We start from the raw sequence: 21,198 nt of genomic DNA, 5'->3' as shown, positions 1-21,198 counted from the left end.
CCTTCCGCCCCCGCAAAGGACGAAAATCTGGGGCATCCACAAATCTCAGAGACTATTAAGGCTAGAGTAACCAAATTTGGTATCCGCACTTCTGTTAGATCTCACTATAAAACGTATATCTCAGAATTACGCCATACCCTTTTCCGCCCCCCCAAAGGACGAAAATCTGTTGCATCCACAATATTGCACATTCGAGAAAACTAAAAACGCAGAATTATAGATAATGATCATATCTATCAGATTGCCGAATCTCGATCAGATCAGATCATTTTTATAGCCAAAAGGAACAAATCAATTTGCACTGGCTACGCAGCCCCCGACGTCACGCTCAGACTGATTTTCTGTCTCTCTCGCACGCACTTGTTGTCGTGTCGTTTAATATTAGCGGCGTCTGCCGGAGGAGAGTCATACCTACTTAGTATCGGGTATAACTGTAGAGTTGCGGTCTCCGCAGCAACTCACAACGTTCTCCCTCGTTTTGTTCTATATGTGATGGCGTTCAATGCGTTTCAGAATCTCTTCAAAGGGCTCCGATATCAGTTCCAGAACACTCTCCCCGCAGTCCAGATGGTAGTAGTGGCAGTTCTCATGCCAGCCATCGTGCTCCGCCTGGTAGTAGCGCAGTGGCAGCTGCTCTGACTCTGAAGTGCTGGGACTGCAATGTTAACAGATTCAACTAGATATCTTCACAGGTGACCTTCATCTTACCTAAATAGAACATGTAGTAGGCCAACATGTAGTTGGCGATTCACAGATCAAGCGTAACAGACAGGCCTCGCCTTGAAAGCCGCTTCTAAAGGGATAGTGGATCTTGGCTCAAGCTGAAATAAATCTTCTGAAAGCTTACCTTACCTTTGGAGTTTATCTATAAATATGCGATAGATGTTGGAACGAGTAATCAGAGCACGACTTTTACGTTGATGGATGGGAGCCTCAGTGGGATCCTCCTCCGCTTCCTCCTGATCCTCGTCATTGTTGCCGTTCTGGGAGTCACTTTTTATTTTACGAGAAGACTCCACCTCCACTTCTTCCTCTCCTTCCACCTCTGGCTCCAGCTCTTCAGATTCAATGGGACCGTTTTACTACAATAGAACCAAGTTCCATTATCATTCTGTTTGTCTGTTTGTCCTAAAGCCAAGAGCTGTTAATTGGGGCACAAAAAGTGTGCTAATGTGTCAGCAAATGCGGCATTTTATAGCCTCAAACAAACGCATAATGCTCTCACAAATATCGTAAATTTCCCCCATTTAGCGGGTAAATTGTAGTTGGCCTCAAAGTTGTAGGACACAAAAACGTTGCGATGAGGTAGCTCCAGGGGTACAGCCAGGGCCGCAAAGATCTAATGGTGAAGAACATCCATTTGAGACCATTAATACCACCTATTCATGGATGTACTCACGCCATGGGTACTGGCCGTTGTAAAGGCCACATGCGTGTCGGCTAGATCCAAGACAGTCACAAACAGTGAAACAAACCCCAGAGCCCGGGCTCCCATTGAAAGCATTTTCATTTACGGGAAACGCACGATAGACCTCCACGGTGTTCAGCCAGCAACTGAACAGACCATCCAACCGACAATTGGCGATGGGTACTGCACAGCAATTGCTTTGCACCGCGGAGAGAGTGTCCGCTAATTGGATAAGTAAGCCCCCCACCCAGAGAGAGAGAGAGAGAGAGACTATTCAGATGGAAGTCAAGTTTATTTTCTTCTACGCCCACTTACAATGTCGCTCAGCGTCTGCTCCACGGGCACGGAGATCATGTCCAAGATGTTCGCCTCACAATTGGAGGTGTAGCTGGAGCATTCCCGATGATGTCGACCATCCCACTCGGCCTGGTAAAACTCATCGGGAAGATGCTCATCCTTAGAACTGCTTGGACTGCAACAAGACAAGGGATAATTGAGTATGGTTTTAAAATTCATTGGGATTTCAGCCTTACGTGAATATGATGTGGATTAGGCTGCCCAAGAAGCCGTTGACTTCGCCTAACTGCGAGGCATTCGTCTCGCATATCATACGCAGCAGACAGGCCTGGGTAGGGTAACCCGATCTGGGGAGGGATAGCGATAGCGATCACGATTAGCATTAGAAATATCACAAGATGCTACTGTTCGCACCTTTTCAACTTGTCCCTTATCATTGAGTAGAATATGGAGCGACTCATCAACGACAAGGAACGTTTTTCACGTGACGTTGATGTTGATTCCGATTCCGTTGTTGAGTTGCTGCTGGTGATCCTGATCCCTCCGCTCAGTGCAGTTCTGGCAATGCCTGCCGTTGTCCCCACGCCCCGAGGTGGGATATGTCAGATAGGAGTCCTGATAGTCGCCCATCTAGTAATAGAGTTGGTACATTTTAAACAAAGGACTCACGACACGAACCAGCACTGCCAATACTCACCAGAATAGGCGGATACTTGTAGACATGCTCTGGCTAGTAGTAATTGAACTCGTAATTGTACGACAAGAACACATTCCGATGCGGCAAGCCTATGGGCACCGATATAGCCATAAATATCTGCGAAACGGTAACCGATTTATTAACCTAACAAAAAACACATGAATTGAGGCTAGATTACCCCATACTCAGAGTTTGTGGTGAATAATAGAGCAGAGCTCACTAATTTCCAGTGCATTATGGACCACACCAGACACTGCCATTGCGGAAAGTTCAAAGATCTGTTCAAAGCATCCGACATCCAATGGCATCTCATGTTCGATGCTCGACTCTTCAACTTCTAAATTCGACTGGCAGGCCGCGGTGGCCAGAAGCAGCCAAGAAAGGTGCGTGGCCAAGAAGCTGTTAATTAAAATCCAGATAGGGAATTTGGGTCACCCCGAATTGGTTTAATTCAGTTTAAACAACCGAACAATCGAACATCCAGTTTACAATCTTTAATTTCTTAGGATTACAATATTCAATTAGTACATTCCAACTCCTCCCGGATTATGTCCAAGTCAGGATCAGGTGAGCACATACTTTTGGGTCTGCCAACGGGAAACCCTCTCGGAGCGTGATTCTAAAAATATCTTTCGCTTTAATTGGTTAGCATTCAGATGTTTTATCTGGTAATAACTGCTGTCTTGCTCACGTGTATACGATATACACTCCGCTGCCCAAAATTCCATTGAATCGGCGAAGCAGTTGGGCATTTATCTTGCACAAATTAAAGCTATACCAGATTACTCTTTATAGAATGCAGAAATATTTCAATTTTTGCCTAAAATAAAGAAAAGTGCCAATGAATTTGATTTTACATATTTGACTTCCCTGCAGTGATTGCGGTGCGTAGGGATAGAAATCGAACAAAATACAAATTTGTATGGGGTGATAACGTTGCCAATTGAGCAGAGCCAGCAACCAAGCTAAACTCTCCAAAATATTCTGGAGAAACGGGGAGCAGACACAACACATGACTCCTATATAGTTGCAAATAATGATTTATTCCAATGAGTTCCACTCACTTATGACTATACTCCTATTCTATAATAATTGTTTGTGAGGTGAGTGGCAGAATCTCAAGTTCACCCACGGCGGGTTCCTGCTATCTGTTGTTTCGGAGCTTGCGCTCCTTCCACGTGACGAACTTTGAGTTGGCAGTGCGCAACAGCTGGTTCATGTGCTGAGTGAGTGAGGAACGCAGCGGCGAGAGCTCATGCATAGCACGATTCTGTGGAAAAGGCAAGGGCAAGGCACGTCACAGATGGTTCGATTGACCCTGAGCAATGAAAAGCCTACCTCAAACGGAACCAGTTTGGCCATTTTGAAACGTTGTAGGGTGTCATGCATGCCCTGGAGCTTCGCCTCCAGCTCTTCGGTGGTGGGTGGAAAACAGTTCCAGAAATGTTTCAACAGCTCTGACAGCGAAAGATACAAGTGGCGCAATTCGCGCTGAAAGTCACTAGGAACCAGCTCTGTGCAAAAGATACAATCAATAATTACATGAACCCAAAATCATATCAATCGAAAATTCACTGCAACTTACGTCCTGCCGACTGCTCTTGAAAGCCACGCATTAAGGTACCGCCTGGACTTAGCTCTCCGAGAGCATTTACTGCGGCCTTGGGGCAAATGACACCGCGCTGCACACTGCGATTCAGCCAGGACTCCGAATTGCGCACTAGTTTGTACTGCACATCCTCCAGGCTAAACTTTTCGCTATGGTTTTCATACATGCCATGCTGAACGGGTCCGTTGAGGTAGCGCTCCACCTTGGAGAGCTCAAACTGCTTAGGCTGGCCCCCGTCTCCATTGGATGAGTCCTCGTTGACTTCCGTTAGAGGATCGCCCAGGTCTTCGTAGTGAATCTTTTCAATCAATCGCTGTTTCTTCGTATTTGGCTCATCGGGTTCCACTGTATCGGTGGGTTGTGACTTTCTGGCTGTGGCTGTCGCTGTGGCCTTTCCATTGAGGCCGTTCGTGTAGGCAGATTGCGATACTGGTCCGGTGGCATTGTTGGTGCCGTTGGTCATGGAAGAGGGTCCTGAATTTATATTGGCACAAGTCTTGAGTACCATGATGGAATGCTGGTTCGTTGTCATTATGTCTGCTCAGTGCGCAGCGATTTCACATAAGAAAACACTTAAGCCGACGACAAGACAAGACCGCAACCTGAAATTGCAGGAACGCGTATTTTATCAACACTGAATGTGTTAAAAAGCATTTTCACAGGTGCCTCAGCCTGGGAGCTGCTCCCAGCGGCAATTTCGCCGTCTAAGCAGCCGCAAAAACAAAAATAATTGCAAAGTTCCAATGGAAAATTGGGTTTTTTTTTATGGTTTAAGTTACCAAGCTACCCGTGAGTAGCGTGGGATTATTTGGCCGCCCGCCTTTTGAAGGTGGAAATTGCCAAGTCAAAGAATAGAAGATGTTGGAGTACTGTTTATAGCTTTACATCAATTTCGTCGATGAAGTCAATTAGTGTTTGGTACGCGCTGATGTTTTCTTTTTCAAAGAATTTGTAAATATCATTATATTTTCTTAGAGATGGGAAGTTTTGCCTTGTTGTGTTGTACTTTGTACAATTGAAAATTAAATGCGAGGCGTTATCGATACTATCGCATGTATCACATATGTTACTAGGAACTACATGCATTTTGGCGAGAGTGTGCCTATCGAATGCGTTACCACTAAGCAGTCTGTTGATTCTTTTTGCGTCAATGGCTTTAAGCTTAGTTTTACTTAGGAACCACGGCTTAGATGATATTGAGGGGAAAAGCGAGCAGTAACCTCGGTGCTTGATACTAGAAAACTCGGCGTATTCTCTCTCCCATTCTGCTTTTAAGATTCTGTGTATTTCGCACATAGCGTCTTTAAGGTTCCATTTAACCACTGTGTATTTTCCTCGTCTGTGGGCTTCTTTGGCTGCTGCGTCAACTGAAGTGTTCTGAGGGATGTTAGCGTGTCCGGGAATGTAGTGAACCTCTACAGTTCTTAGATGTGGATTTTGTTGGATCTTTTCAGGAGCGCGACACGAGGAAAATTGTACAAAATAGCATGGTCTGCCTTCTCGATAGCAAGGAGCTCGGCGGACAACGAGGAAAGGGTTTTGTGCGTGTAATAGCTATCTAAAAAACCTGTCCTATCGTGCAGGAAAGCGGCGCTGGAATGCCCATCTGCGACTGACCCATCCGTGTAACCACCCTTTGTCAGCTGATCCTTCTTTTCCCCGTGGAGCAGCATGATACCTGCCTGGTCTATAGCGGCTTGTTGGGTGCAGAACCCTTGAAAAATTCTAAGTCGGAGCTAATTTTAGTGCAAAACGAAGCTGTGTTCTCGAAAACCTCAACTCTATCTATTATGCTGCCAAACTCCCCCCCTACCTAGGTATTTGATCTGCTCTACTTGTCTGATCTCAACTCCTTGATGCGAGATATTTAGCGCAGCTCTACGATTGTTGAAGTAAATCACTTTAGACTTCACCGGATTGAATGACAGGTTTAGCCTATTGGATTTTTCTTCGAACTTATCTATACTGTCTTCCAGCACCCCTTTCGCAATGGATACGTCTTTATGAAAACATACTATGAAAAAGTCATCAGCATACTGAAACAGTAAGCAGTTATGACTGTTAATATCATGTAGTTCGGGTGTGTAAAGGTTAAAAAGGGTTGGGCTGAGACAGCTACCCTGGCTAACACCTCTGTTCACCTCTACCTCGCTTTTGCCCTTGTAAATCTAGGCAAGCTGCGACAACCTGACAAACCCTCGACTTCAGCGCCAGAACTTTGTTGATAAGGTCGTTGATGCAAAGAGCCGTGGACCTGTTTCTCCTGAAGGCATAGGACCTGACCGGCAGCAGGTCACAGTTTGCTATGTGCTCGTCCAACTTCAACCTTATCAACCCCTCTATGGATTTAAACAGCGTGTTAATCAAACAAATCGGCCTATGGTTTTGGAAGGAAGTAGGGTCTGCATTCTTCTTGGGGATGGGTACCACTTTTATCCTGCGCCAGACTTCAGGGATGACGCCACTCAGCCACACTTTATTTATAATTTCAAAAATGTCTTGTTTTTTCCCACTTGGTAGCTTTTGAAGCATCCTGAACGAGATGCCATCAGGGCCTCTAGCCGAATTGGGGTTCCTGGTTTTTAGGAAGGCCAGGAATTCTTCCAGTTCCAGGGGTTCCGGGTCGTCTGGTCCTAACAAAGGGGCAGGAATTTTCTTAGGGGGCCTACTGTTTGACGTGGATGGGGTTACTTTGACCATATTGAGAAAGTTTTTGTCATCTTCGTTCGTCCATTTGTTCCCTACATTTTTGATTTGACCGTATTTTTTGATGTTCTTCCCCCTGCTTCACATAGAGGGCGATGAGGAGACCTCTTCTATAAACTTGGAAAAGTTGCGCTTTCTAAGATTTTTTACGTGATTTTGTAGATTTTTGTCAGCTTCTAAGGTTTCTCTGGCATCAGCCAATTTTTTGGTGAGGTAGAATTTTTGGGGTATATTAGATTTGTGGTAAAAGTGGATGTGTGTAAGGTCCAGAAGGAATCGTTTCCGACCCCATAAAGTATATATATTCTTGATCAGCATCAATAGCCGAGTCGATTGAGCCCTGTCTGTCTGTCCGTCTGTCCGTCCGTCCGTCCGTCCGTCCGTCCGTCCGTCCGTCCGTCCGTCCCCTTCAGCGCCTAGTGCTCAAAGACTATAAGAGCTAGAGCAACGATGTTTTGGATCCAGACTTCTGTGATATGTCACTGCTACAAAAATATTTCAAAACTTCGCCCCGCCCACTTCCGCCCCCACAAAGGACGAAAATCTGTGGCATCCACATTTTTAAAGATACGATAAAACCAAAAACGCAGAATCGGTGAAGATGACCATATCTTCTACAGTGCAAAATCTGAACCAGATCGAATAATGATTATAGCCAGAATCAAGAAAACAATTTCATTCTTTCTCGCTCTGTCTCTCTCTAACACACAGGTTTCATGGTCGGTTTTGTCAATTGCAAAATATGAGTTCAAGGATCTCAGAACCTATAAGAGCCAGAGCAACCAAATTTGGTATCCACACTCCTGTGATATCGGACCTTGACCGTTTCGTGTCCAAATTTCGCCACACCCCCTTCCGCCCCCGCAAAGGACGAAAATCTGGGGCATCCACAAATCTCAGAGACTATTAAGGCTAGAGTAACCAAATTTGGTATCCGCACTTCTGTTAGATCTCACTATAAAACGTATATCTCAGAATTTCGCCCCACCCTTTTCCGCCCCACAAAGGACGAAAATCTGTTGCATCCACAATATTGCACATTCGAGAAAACTAAAAACGCAGAATCATAGATAATGACCATATCTATCAGATTGCTGAATCTGGATCAGATCAGATCATTTTTATAGCCAAAAGGAACAAATCAATTTGCACTGGCTACGCAGCCCCCGACGTCACGCTCAGACTTGATTATAAACTGTCTCTCTCGCACGCACTCCTTGTCGTGTCGTTTAATATTAGCGGCGTCTGCCGGAGGAGAGCCATACTGACTTAGTATCGGGTATAACTGTAGAGTTGCGGTCTCCGCAGCAACTCACAACGTTCCCCCTCGTTTTTGTTTTGAGGACTTGCCAGTTAATAGTTCCATTTCTGTAGTTCGAAAAAGAAAGGTCAAGAACGGAGAATTGAGATGGGCTCCTGGAGAAGGTTGGCGAACCGTCGTTTAGGCAGATAAATCCGGCCTCCCGGGTGGAATTCTCAATGCTGCGACCCTTGCGATCACAGATCGGACTTCCCCAGATAGAAGACCTAGCGTTGAAGTCCCCGCCCACTATTGAGGGTATGTCAAGAGAAGCCGCGAATTCGAAAAACTTTTTTGTGCCCGATTTAAACTGTGAAACTGTTGTTGATGGCGGTGCATATACATATGCTAAAAATATTGAAATTGCTCTTGAGGTTTAATGTTTTTATTCCTAAAATTTCCAAGTCGTTCTCTATTTTTAAAATGCTGAATTGAATGTTTTTCCTGACGTAGATGCCAACCCCGCCGTAGCCGTCCTCTCTGGGCCTGCAGAAAAAGTTATAGTCTAAAATGCTGCAGTCCGCGTTGTTCAGCACCCAAATCTCTGAGAGGATGGCAATATCTATTGCGTTCTTGTCTAGGAACATTGAGAGGAGCTGTTTGTTGTTGTTGTGTGTCAGACTTTGAATATTTAGCTGAAGAATCTTCATTGTTGGATGTTTTGAGAACCAACTGCCATCCCTTGAGCAATCTGACGCCTATCTAGTTCTGCGTTGGAAGCATTGACAAATTCTCTAATTTCCTTAATAAATTTATTCGCTAAAGAATCCCCTTTAATGATGTTGTTTGGATCAATCAGGAACGCTGTGAGTTTGGCTCCTAGTGCGTTTAGCTTATCCTGGGCCAGAAAGGATGCCACGGATGAAGATCTAACAAATTTCTCGCTCATTTGGACGCAGTCTGAGTTTATTGAGTTCTTCCACTCTGCCATGTTGGCTGCTGCCTTGGCCGCCTCTGCGTTCCGGGCGGCAACCCTATTGGATTTGGTCACTTCCGCGAAAGAGGTGACAGAATGAATTTCCCTGGCGGACTCTAAGCTGTTATTTAAGAATTCAGGGGAGCGGTTAGATTGCCAACTGGGTCTAGGAAATTCCCCTTGATCCCTTAGGTTGGGGGAAGCTCTATCAAAAAGGATCGGATATCTCTAGTTAGGTTTTCCAGTGTCATACACTTTTGAATGGCGTACGCTTTTTTCCTGGCCTCACACTGCGAGTGGGTGGCAGCTTGTTCCCCCTTGCAGTTAGCACAGACCAGCCCTGAGCAGATAATATCTTTGCTGTGATCTTGTCCGCATTTGAAACATTTCGCTCCACTCTTGCAATGTTGCGCCAGATGGCCAAACCTAAAACACCTGAAACATTGAATAAGCTGAACAAAAGGTTTCACTTCTACTTTAGAATATAGAAAATTGATTTTGGTTGGTAACTGCTCTCCTCTGAACCAGAGTTTCACCCTGCCAGTAGGTACACGTTCCCCCGATGCTCTATCCCTTCGCGTAATCCGAACTATCTCCTCAATTGGGATATCCGAGGTTACAAGCTCCGCTAGCTGTTTCTCCGAGTAGTGCCCGGGGATCCCAAAAATTAACCCTGCTTTTTGGACGAAGTGCCTAAAGATTCGGGTTGAGTACCCTTGAGCAGCGAAAACACTGTTTTCCACTAGCCCGTTTGCACACTCCGCCGACCCGCACACAATCTTGCACCTGCCATAGCCCATTCTAGCAACCTCCTCGATATCGCTAATGCCCTGTTTCAGCAGCAGATCGGATAGATCAAACTGGTTTATAGCAATTCTGGCATTATTCGCACTCATTTTGTCGATACAAACAATGTATGGGCCTTTATGCCCCTCATAATACTTGTTAACGATGATTTTGCGGTTACTTCCGTTTTTCGTACTCACAGAAGCCACACAAACCGCGTCAGTCTTCTCTCTCTCTTTCGTCGTAGAAATGTTTGATGTCATGCTTGTTGTCGTGTTCGTGGACATGTTTGTCGACACGTTCGTCGACAAATTTGGTTTCTTGCACAGCAGTTTAGAAGCCAAAAGCTGCGGAGCCGTTTTTGCCGCCATCTTTACTCCTACCCGCATGGCGGATTTAGCTTCTCCTTCCCTTTTTTTCAGCGTTTCCACGCGAATTTTAACTCCCGTCGCCTTCTCCGTGGCCATCCTTGTCTTTCCTATGCTTGCCATGCTTCTCAGGGTCCAGACGGAGTTCCAAGAGCCGTTTTAAGAGTTATTCCGGAACGCCATGCAGTAAATTGCAGGTTTTTCGACTTAATTGATGAAGCTTTGGGAATTTCTTCGCGCGGTCTCCGGAGGCGTGTGAGGCGCCCCCAGAAGCTTCGGAAAATGTCTTTTTGATTAAAACAGTGTTGAACAACGTTTTGAAAATTGCGTTTTAAATACTTGACTTGTTTTCCTGCTACGGCGATTTCTTTGATTGTTTTTACCTCAACTTTGGTTATGATGAAAAACGGACTTAGCCCACTTAAGCCCCCTATATTTAAACAGCTCAGAGACTTGAGGTAAATGGCGGAAAATATTAACGATTGTAAGATCTTCTTCATGCCATCTTTCCTCTGAACTTTCTCTGAACTTAAAAATTATTCAACCTTAATTTTTTTCGATGGAAAATTAAACGAGGGGGAACGTTGTGAGTTGCAGCGGACACCGCAACTCTACAGTTATACCCGATACTAAGTCAGTAGGAGACAGAGCTACTCCGGCAGACGCCGCTAATTTGAACGACACGACAAAGAGTGCGTGCGACAGAGACAGAAAATCAGTCTGAGCGTGACGTCGGGGGCTGCGTAGCCAGTGCAAATTGATTTGTTCCTATTGGCTATAAAAATGATCTGATCTGATCATTATCTATGATTCTGCGTTTTTAGTTTTCTCGAATGTGCAATATTGTGGATGCAACAGATTTTCGTCCTTTGTGGGGGCGGAAGGGGGTGGGGCGAAATTTTGAGATATACGTTTTAAAGTGAGATCTAACAGGAGTGCGGATACCAAATTTGGTTACTCTAGCCTTAATAGTCTCTGAGATTTGTTAATATCCCCAGATTTTCATCCGCGGGGGCGGAAGGGGGTGTGGCGAAATTTTGAAACAAACTCGTCTCGGTCCGATATATTAGGAGTGTGGATACCAAATTTGGTTGCTCTAGCTTTTATAGTCTCTGAGATCTAGGCGCTAATGTTTTACTCTAAGCAAAGCCGGCTATGCTACGTGTGTGTTAGAGAGAGACAGGGCGAGAAAAAATGAAATTGTTTTCTTGATTCTGGCTATAATAATAATACGATCTTATTCAAATTCTGCAGTCTAAAAGATATGGTCATTCTCTACGATTCTGCGTTTTTGGTTTTCTCGTATCTTTAAAATTGTGGATGCCACAGATTTTCGTACTTTGTGGGGGCGGAAGTGGGCGGGGCGAAGTTTTGAAATATTTTTGTAGCAGTGACATATCACAGAAGTCTGGATCCAAAAGATCGTTGCTCTAGCTCTTATAGTCTTTGAGCACTCGGCGCTAATAGGGACGGACAGACGGACAGACGGACGGACGGACAGACGGACAGACGGACAGACGGACAGACAGACATGGCTCAATCGACTCGGCTATTGATGGTGATCAAGAATATATTTCGCCCTGTCTCTCTCTAACACACGTATCATAACCGGCTTTGCTTAGCGCAAAACATTAGCGCCTTGATCTCAAACCTATAAGAGCTAGAGCAACCAAATTTATCCACTTTCCTATGATATCGAACCTGCACAAGTATATTTTAAAACTTCGCCCCACCCCCTTCCGCCCCCGCAAAGGACGAAAATCTGTGGCATCCACAAATCTGAGAGTCTATTAGACCTGACTGTACAGCTCTCAGCTGATACAATACTATTTGTAATTTTTCAAAGCAGAACTCACTGTTACAAGTGTATTTATGTTTGCTCACTGTAGAGAGCTCACTGCTACAAGTGTGTTTCAAAATTTCGCCCCACCTTCTTCCGCCCCCACAAAAGACGAAAATCTGTGGCAACCACAATTTTGAAGATAAGAGAAAATTAAAAACGCACAATCATAGAGAATGCCCATATCTACCAGATTGCCGAATCTTGCCGAATCCGAATCAGATCGGATTATTATTATATCCAAAAATAACAAATCAATATGGAATTACGTTATGGAATACAGGAAAATTGACGAAAGAGAATTGATGGAATGCTTTCATTGGCTTATTATGTTCAAAAATTTCTTCATAGATTTGGTAGTTCTTCCTGAGACTATATTTAGCATCGTTTGTTAAGCCCGAGTGGTCCGCGAACATCACATCTCTTATCTCCAAACTATTATTTTAAAGGAATCATCAAAACGCAATAGTAAAAACCTATTTTAACGGCTTTAATCGAAAAGAAATAAAGCATTTCTGTAGTACTTTTCGTATGATTGTAAGTGGACAAATTTGAAACTGGTAAACAGTTCGCTGTATCAAATTCTATATAATTATAGAACTTATAGTATATTTCATCTGTAAAAGTTACGTAGTACATCCGAGACGAACTGTTGTCCAATCTCTGCCGCTTTATCTATAGGCAATGCTGCAAATAAAACACTGAAAGAGCGCCGTACCCCGTTCACCCAATCCCATTGAATAAATACACAATTTTATCATATGTGGTTTTGTAGTTTTGAGTTTAGTGTTTTCTGGTTTCAGTCTTGTGTTTTACAATTTATATTTTCTTGCTTTCGAATCAGACACTTGTGGTCGTCAACAGGCCCCCAGCTTTTGGTACAAGTTTAATGCCATTGAAATTAACAATTCCCGTCCCTTGAGGAATGCGAGCTAGTCTCGTGGAGCGCTTGAGGCAATGCCCATTGGCGCGCCCACAAGTTTGGCTACCATATTGTCACTTCGCGCCTGTGGATTCTTCACAAGTGTCTGGTTTTCAAGGATTGTGAAACTGGGAGAGTCGGTGCCGGCCGGAGATACGCGGTATCGACGAGACCCATTTCGCGTGTGTGTGAATGGGAATGACGTGCCTAAATGCTTGCCGCGGGATCACAGGGGTTAGAGCCCAGAACCCGTAATCCCGAATTTGGCAATTTGGCAATTTGGCGTGCCAACCGCACAAATGGCGAATCGGGAGCCATCGTAGTGCGATGTACAAAGTTGATCATATTCTGACAATGTCAAAAAATTGATTTGATTTCAAATTTCTGGAGAAATTTGTGGTTTTGCCCAGATTGTGCCCGCTGTAAGCTCTCCTCGCACCAGAAGCATCGCCTTTGGCAACAACCACATACCAGACGTAGCCGAGGCCACGTTCAGCACGGAGTTGCTGCCCTGGGCTAGCGACAGCCACGTGCAAAAGGATCTAAGCGAGCATTCACAGAGCGGGGGGTTTTTTGCCACCTTCACCAAAGACCAAGCACAGACCCAAAGCAACGCAAACAACGGCTAAAACGGTGACCACAGCAGTGTGGTGAATACATTGGTCACCATTTGCGCCACGTATACGTTACCTCTTCGCTGACAGGCACAAGGTCAAGGAAGCGGTTGTTGAGGTCTACCAGAGGGGGACAAGATCGGATCGCGCAACATCTATTCGGGGCTTCGGTCGCGTTGCAATTGCAGAGCTAAAGCCAGGTGTAGATACTCAGGGCGTTGGCCTTGGACATCCAACCAGCGTTTGGCCATGAATTACATCTGCGATTCAAAGCTTCCAAACTCCAGAAGAAATGCGTGATCCTCTCCCATCCTCCCCTGGCAGCGCTCGATAGTTGTCCTAGTTTGTGGTTTAAAAAACGAGTGTTCGAAATAAATTTCGAGAGTTCAAGAGTTGGCGTTCGGCGCCAAAATAGCCGCAGGGCAGCGTGAAAGTGAAAGTTCTAGGGAAGCGCCATCCATGATAGGGGAAAAGCCCTCGAAGGAATTGCAGTGGCCACCAGTTGTCGGCCGCAATCGCTAAAAGAGCCAACCCCTCACAAAAATAGCGGAATTGTTTAGAGAGAGGGAGAGAAGCTTTCCTCTGCTTACCGGCACGCCGTTTGATTGAGAGTGTGTGTGTGTGTGTTTGTGTATGTGTGATAGTGAAAGAGTTGAATTGGTAAAGAGCTTTCTCTACTTTTGAAACTTCTTTTCCTTCGCTATCACCGATGTTGGGTCATGATGGCACTCTCAGAGCGCAGAGCGGCCAGCGAGGCGGTGAAAAGTTCTCTGGTGTGCGGGGGTGGGGGCGGAATGCTGCTGCCGGTGATGATGTTCATGCCGTCGTCGCCCCCACAATAATGCATGTGTTGCTTGGCTTATTCCTCGTCGTGTTCCTCGTCGCGAGTCTTCTTGCGCTTGCGACAAACCTCGAACGTGTGTCCCCTGAAGTTGCAGTAGGTGCAGCGGGTAGTGCGGCGGGAGCCACGGGTGTTCTTGGTGGCCGCCAGATCTTCGTCCTCCTGGGTGTTGTGTTCGATGATGCGGCCCTGCTCCAGCAGTTCCTTGAACATCTTCACGCTCTGGCGGGTGATGTGTTTGCGGTACTTGATGTTCAGCAGGCCATATAGGAAGTCCATCTCGGTCTCCTCGTTGTGGCGATCGGCTGGCAGCTGGGCAAGCAGGGCGCGCTTGTGGACCAGGAAGGAATCGATGGGATCAAAATCCTCCTGCTTCAGCTGGAAGATGTCCATGTACACCTGGTAGGCGGGCTTGGTGGGCGAGAACTGCTCGCGGATCAGCCCGATGACGTCGTTCCAGGTGACAACCTCCTTTCGCACGCCCTGCCACCAGGTGGACGCCATTCCGTAGAACAACAGGGACACCCCCTTCAGAGCGTTCTCGTCGCTGATGCACTCCAGCTCTATGTAGGTGACAATGTTGGAAATGAACGTCTCGACCTCATCGTAATCGCGTGTTCCGCCAAAGCGATGGTTGCAGGCAGCGAAGCTGCCGTTGGCCTTGGGTATAGCTCCCTCTGCTCCGGCTGCAACGCCACCCACGCTGGAAGCGCGCACGGCTGCGATGAGCTCTTGTAGCTGTTCCTGGGTCATCTGTATAGTTTGCGCCATTTCGATCTGTTTTGCACGTTACTTTGGTGAGGAATTAGGCCAAAACACGTTGGTTATTAATTAATTTTGTTGTTGAGTTGCGATGAACGGCGCACAAAGCCAGTGGGGCTGAAGCGAATGTTGCCGGGATGACTAAATTTTTCGGTTTCTTTGGGATCCATTTTATAGACGACTGTTATGAAATAGAAGTTCGAAAAGCTCAGCCGGCAGAGACAGCATACCCAAGAGAGCACGTCCATTGCTGTTGCATTGTGACCGATGATATGAGTCATATATTGAATTATAATAGAGGTTTATTTTTAAAGCCGGTTGCCTAGTTTAAAGCAAAACCGATCAAATAGTAATAATTGTATGTATATACAATATTTATTGCATGTATGTGTATTAACATTCAAACATACATATGCATCTGTAATTGCTAATTGCGGACGAAATTATCTGCAGCTGCCGAACATTTGTACAGCTTGAAGTGCAATTGCACGTATATGTGAAATTCAACCCATGTATAATATATTTTCTTGTGCAGCATATAAATATGTACTAAAGAAACACAAAACATAACAACATGAATGGCAACACATCTATAAAGGGGCTGGGCCCTACCAGTGAGTCAGAAGAGTTTATATTGAAAAGTTTTGTGAGTTCATGTAAATATCTAAGACAAAATGTACATTTTTATCAGTTAATTTCCTTTTTTGATAATTGTGCTAGCAGACTTTTCAATTAGTTAGAGTAGTATTAGCAACACCTGTCGCTAAGTATTCCATATAGTATAACCTGATAAAAGGTGTGATAGGAGAAGTGAACCCCCATTAACGTAGAAAATACAAACAACCTACATGTGAAGCAAACAAGAGGGGGAGAGGAACAGCAAGAAAGCTCGCTCGAAAAAACGTCAAAACTATTGAAGGTATGGAAAAACTACAAAAAAGAAAGTCAGGCTGGCATCAACTTTGGCCACCAAAGAGTGAGATAGAATGGCAGCACCCTATACATAGCAATACCATGCTATGTTTGAATTTCGAAAAAGCTCCCCCATGAGAGCCAATATAATTTCACAAGAGAAAAGACTGAGTTGGCAAAAACAAAACCACAGCCAGTCGCTCCACCGTCAATTCTCGACGGATTTTATTCGCTCCCATTTCCGCCGTCTGTTTATTATACCCGATACTCAAAATGAGTATTGGGGTATATTAGATTTGTGGTAAAAGTGGATGTGTGTAACGTCCAGAAGGAATCGTTTCCGACCCCATAAAGTATATATATTCTTGATCAGCATCAATAGCCGAGTCAATTGAGCCATGTCTGGCTGTCCGTCTGTCCGTCTGTCCGTCCGTCCGTCCGTCTGTCCGTCTGTCCGTCCCCTTCAGCGCCTAGTGCTCAAAGACTATAAGAGCTAGAGCAACGATGTTTTGGATCCAGACTTCTGTGATATGTCACTGCTACAAAAATATTTCAAAACTTCGCCCCGCCCACTTCCGCCTCCACAAAAGACGAAAATCTGTGGCATCCACATTTTGAAAGATACGATAAAACCAAAAACGCAGAATCGTAGAAAATGACTATATCCTTTACAGTGCAAAATCTGAACCAGATCGAATAATGATTATAGCCAGAATCAAGAAAACAATTTCATTCTTTCTCGCTCTGTCTCTCTCTAACACACAGGTTTCATGGTCGGTTTTGCCAATTGCAAAATATGAGTTCAAGGATCTCAGAACCTATAAGAGCCAGAGCAACCAAATTTGGTATCCACACTCCTGTGATATCGGACCTTGACCGTTTCGTGTCCAAATTTCGGCACTCCCCCTTCCGCCCCCCCCCCCCAAACGACGAAAATCTGGGGCATCCACAAATCTCAGAGACTATTAAGGCTAGAGTAACCAAATTTGGTATCCGCACTTCTGTTAAATCTCACTATAAAACGTATATCTCAGAATTTCGCCCCACCCCCTTCCGCCCCCACAAAGGACGAAAATCTGTTGCATCCACAATATTGCAGATTCGAGAAAACTAAAAACGCAGAATCATAGATAACGACCATATCTATCAGATTGTTGAACCTGGATCAGATCGGATCATTTTTGTAGCCAAAAGCAAGAAATCAATTCGCAGTGGCTACGCAGCGCCCGACGTCACGCTCAGACTGATTTTCTGTCTCTCTCGCACGCACTCTTTGTCGTGTCGTTTAATATTAGCTGCGTCTGCCGGAGGAGAGCCATACTGACTAAGTATCGGGTATAACTGTAGAGTTGCGGTGTCCGCAGCAACTCACAACGTTCCCCCTCGTTTATTATTAGTTTTCTGTCGAATCGGGGCGGAAAATATTAAATTTGGGGACAAAATGACGCAGATGTCGGATGAACAATTCCGCATACTCATCGAAACAATACGCTCCCTGGCGCACATCAAAGAAGATGAGCCGTAATCGAAGGGAAGCTTCAGCAACTGCCCCGTCCGCTTCAGTGGGCAGCGTGATCACGATGCCGTGGATGAGTTTATAACGATCGGGACGCCCTGAAGGGGCTGCGTTGCTATTCAACAACATCGCCGTTGTCTGGTGGAAGGGGGTGCGTCGAGATGCGAAAACCTGGAAGGATGCCATGCAGCTTTTGCGAGACCACTTTTCGCCCACCAAGCCCTCCTATCAAATCTACATGGAGATCTTTGAGACGAAGCAAGGGGGAGGTGAAGCCATCGATTCGTTTATTTGCAAGCAACGCGCGCTTTTGGCCAAGCTACCCGACGGCCGCCACGACGAGGAAACAGAGCTGGACTTCATCTATGGCTTAATGCAGTCCAAGTACAGGGAGAGTATTCCAAGGCATGAAATTAAGACTTTTCGGGATTTGTTGGACCGGGGACGCACTGTGGAGCGCACTAGACACTAAAGAATCTTGTAGATAGTTGTAAATAGTAAAACTAAAGTAAGACAAAAAATTAAAATGCTAAATGTTTGGTTATTCGACTTCTTGTTTAAATTTAGATTCAGGAGAAACCCTTTCGCCGCCCGCTCGTTGGTGCCTGGACGCCCGGACTATCCAAAGCTTCTCCAACTAAATTCTAAAAAAGTGCCGTATGCATTGACCTCAGCCCGATTTAGCGTAAGCAAGCCAGTTGGTTCGCAATAGATAATCGCCATGAGGAAAGGGTAGAAATTCTTTAAATTGATGATTGATCACTTCGATCGAAACCTTATCTACGACAAGATCGTTCCTGCAAAGAAGAAACAAAAGTGGGCATCCTCAAGTCTGACATCGCTTGACCAGGTCAATGTTGACCTTAAATGATAGAATTTTGTATATGTTGTTAAAGCAAATTGCCTCAAAATATACACGCTTTGATATGAGTGATGGGAATTTTATAATAAAGCTGTTGCTCCACTTTAGAAGTGATCTGAATTAATTGATCACCTTTTTGTTTAACTCAAATTTTTTTAATTTTTAACGTATTTTCGGTATATTTCTGAGGGTCCGAGCTAAATAGCCCCACGATTACACTGATTTTAGACACCTTGTCTAGCTCAATAATAGTATTTTCTAGTAATTTCCAACACTTCTTAAAACGCGTTTTGGGCTTCACCCTCGCTTAAACCATATTTAACAAACAATTCAATAAAGATGAGAGCTTCAAGTTGACCAGTCTTGTAGGAAATTGAATTAGCAATCGGATAAATTTATAAGTTCAGAGCTGAAGGTCCTAACTATCAAGTAATATTAGACCGAATATCAAAAACGGAGAATATGATGGAACTTGAATACAAATAATTAGTAAGTATATTTACCGTATATTTTGAAATTTGCGACGTATATCTTAGTATATTTCTGAGGGTAGACCGAAAATATCGACAAATCTGCGGCCACACTGCAATCATAATAGTAATTTCATATATCAATACCTCAATCTATATTATATTTTTGTCGCTTCCTTTTTAACAGCGAGCGAGACCGGTCGTGTTTTTTCTTAATAGTCTGAAAAGTCCAAGCAACAAAGGCTTAATTAAAAGTGATTGTAAAAATTGGATCATTGTTTATTTCATACAAATCTTCATCAATATATAAATTTTTCCTCTTTTCATTTCCCAAAGGAGAGGTAAGTCTTTGGCAATCTGGTTAAACCAGCAAGTATGGCGGACGCCGGTCACTCGGTGTCTGCCAAATTGAAACCCCCTGATCAGGTGGCAAAAAGCAGCAAAATTCAAACCCAAAAAACAATAGCAAAAAACTTCAGTGCTTTGTGTTCAAGTGTGAAAGAGGACATATTCGACAGCTTGACTAACGAAAAGTACCCAGCAAAAAAGATGCGCAAGGAACAAAAAAGCGACAACACCAATACAGACATAAATACCAAAATGCTGATAGACGATGACAGTAACAAAATGGTGGAGGCTTCTGACGGTGTGACCGTTCACAATTCTCACACAAATGCCATAAATGGTTTTACTGGAAATACTGAAATGACAAAAACACTGAATAAAAATACTAATCCGATTATAAACCCATCAAATGTAGGTATCGAAAGAGAAACAGTGCTGTATAGTGAGTGCCACATCGGTGATGCGGCTGTACTAGTATCGACTAAGAACAGTACCATCTTCGAAAACAAAAACACCAAAAATGGCTTATTCTTTTTTGAAAAAATAAGACACCTTAAAATCAAAGGAATTAAAGAAATCGTAGCTCTTGCGCCTACACTATACAAGATTTATTTTAAGGTTTTCAGCGAAGCAAATGATTTAGTTTTAAATGAGGAGTTAAAAAAAATGAATTTAGTGGTATTTATACCAAAAGACTATGTGGAATCCTATGGAGTAATTAAATGGGTGCCCCTCGGTTTTTCTGAGAATGAAATTATGGATAATATTACTTCTAACATAAAAATTAAGTCAATTGAAAGAATAGCAAGAAGGCAGAAAATTACAACCGATGACAACAACGAAACATTCAAGCTCATACCATTAGAAACAGTCAAAATTGGTTTTGAGGGTTCAGACATCCCAGAAAAGGTATCTCTTTTTGGGATATGTGGGATGAAAGTAAGCATATATGTTCCCAGAGTAAGGCAATGTTATAATTGTGGCAGACTTGGTCACACTTCGACCAGATGCAAATCAGCTAGGAGGTGCTATAAATGCGGAGTCGAGGAGTGCAATGGGTCGTGCACTGGTCTCAAGTGTATCCTTTGCAATGGGAAAAATCACTCAGCTAGGGACAGACTGATGTGTCCAGTATGGGAAAAGGAGATGGACATTAACAAAATAATGACAATCAAAAAAAGCGCGCGTAAGGAAGTGCTTAGCACTTACTCAATCCATCAAAACTTTTCGCTGTTAGATAGTTATGAAAAAAACTATCCAAAACTAGACATAAATGAGGAAAATGTTCAAAACAAAAACGTTAAAGCAAATGAAGTTTTAAAAAAACACAGTTATGCGAGCAGGTTAGTGCAGAGACCTTTGCTTCCTGCACAAAAACCCCACTATCACTTAGAATCATATACCAGCGATATCAGTAATCGCAGTAATCACGTACCATTTTTTGAAAACAAAGAACTAAAAGAAATCAAATTTACCATTCAACAGATGGTTGACATGTTGTCTCGTTTAGTCGACTCAAATGATGTGTCACATCCATCAAAAAAAGTGACCAGTACAAATGATTACAATATGGAACATAATGCAGACAGAAAAATGAACAAACAGAGAGAAACGAACCTTTTTAAAACATCTAAATAAATATGAAATTTTTACAACATAACATTCAATCTATTAAAGCCAATAAAAACGACCTAGTATTCTACTTAAACAATGAAAACTTCGACTTTGCCATTCTGGCTGAAGTTTTCTCTCACGATCTCCGTTTTAGGAAACTAGCCAACTTCAATATGTTAGAAAAACATAGAGAGGACGGTTATGGAGGAGTGGCGATTGCCTACAAAAAAGACTTAAGAGTTAAAAGACTGATATATGAGACAGAGCAAGATATAATTATAGCAAGAACCATCAACAACAAAGATACATTTTTTATCACCTCAGTATATTTTGAACCTTTGTTGTCTCTTGCATCCTTCAAGCAAGCGATTAACAATCTCCTTGAATATTTAGATGCATTCGGAAAAGTCATA

The 21,198-nt window shown here is 43.8% G+C and overlaps 3 protein-coding genes and 2 pseudogenes across 3 annotated transcripts; 1 reads left to right on the top strand and 4 right to left on the bottom strand.

Moving 5' to 3' along the window:
- Positions 1 to 481: 481 nt before the first annotated feature.
- Positions 482 to 1,504, bottom strand: LOC117191490 (annotated as a pseudogene).
- A 171-nt stretch (positions 1,505 to 1,675) lies between these two features.
- On the bottom strand, positions 1,676 to 3,330 carry LOC117190819 (annotated as a pseudogene).
- Positions 3,331 to 3,426: 96 nt separating this feature from the next.
- On the bottom strand, positions 3,427 to 10,470 carry LOC117190818 (general transcription factor IIH subunit 1-like). The gene is made up of 4 exons (XM_033395858.1): positions 10,432 to 10,470; positions 3,988 to 4,613; positions 3,741 to 3,916; positions 3,427 to 3,672 (listed from the first exon to the last, which is right to left on the bottom strand). The coding sequence occupies exons 2-4, from the start codon at positions 4,541 to 4,543 to the stop codon at positions 3,547 to 3,549; spliced, it is 858 nt and encodes a 285-aa protein (XP_033251749.1). The 5' UTR covers positions 4,544 to 4,613; positions 10,432 to 10,470; the 3' UTR covers positions 3,427 to 3,546.
- A 2,219-nt stretch (positions 10,471 to 12,689) lies between these two features.
- LOC117191332 (activity-regulated cytoskeleton associated protein 1-like) lies at positions 12,690 to 15,212 on the bottom strand. Its single transcript, XM_033396234.1, has one exon. The coding sequence runs from the start codon at positions 15,073 to 15,075 to the stop codon at positions 14,323 to 14,325; it is 753 nt and encodes a 250-aa protein (XP_033252125.1). The 5' UTR covers positions 15,076 to 15,212; the 3' UTR covers positions 12,690 to 14,322.
- Positions 15,213 to 17,323: 2,111 nt separating this feature from the next.
- Positions 17,324 to 18,118, top strand: LOC108158281 (activity-regulated cytoskeleton associated protein 2). The gene is given in 4 exon segments (XM_017290516.2): positions 17,324 to 17,576; positions 17,579 to 17,602; positions 17,605 to 18,002; positions 18,062 to 18,118. Coding segments are annotated over 3 exon segments (543 nt in total). The 5' UTR covers positions 17,324 to 17,419; the 3' UTR covers positions 17,967 to 18,002; positions 18,062 to 18,118.
- Positions 18,119 to 21,198: the final 3,080 nt, after the last annotated feature.

This window comes from Drosophila miranda, assembly GCF_003369915.1.
Source record: "Drosophila miranda strain MSH22 chromosome Y unlocalized genomic scaffold, D.miranda_PacBio2.1 Contig_Y1_pilon, whole genome shotgun sequence".
Lineage (NCBI taxonomy): Eukaryota > Metazoa > Arthropoda > Insecta > Diptera > Drosophilidae > Drosophila > Drosophila miranda.
This window is presented reverse-complemented; position numbering and strand designations above follow the sequence as displayed.

Excerpts from the sequence above, each read along its gene's own strand:
- LOC117191332 (XM_033396234.1), bottom strand. The coding sequence starts at position 15,075 with ATGGCGCAAACTATACAGATGACCCAGGAACAGCTACAAGAGCTCATC.
- LOC117190818 (XM_033395858.1), bottom strand. The coding sequence starts at position 4,543 with ATGACAACGAACCAGCATTCCATCATGGTACTCAAGACTTGTGCCAAT. Across the intron at positions 3,917-3,987 it reads TCAAGAGCAGTCGGCAGGAC|AGCTGGTTCCTAGTGACTTT; the intron begins GTAAGTTGCAGT and ends TCTTTTGCACAG. Across the intron at positions 3,673-3,740 it reads CCAAACTGGTTCCGTTTGAG|AATCGTGCTATGCATGAGCT; the intron begins GTAGGCTTTTCA and ends CCTTTTCCACAG.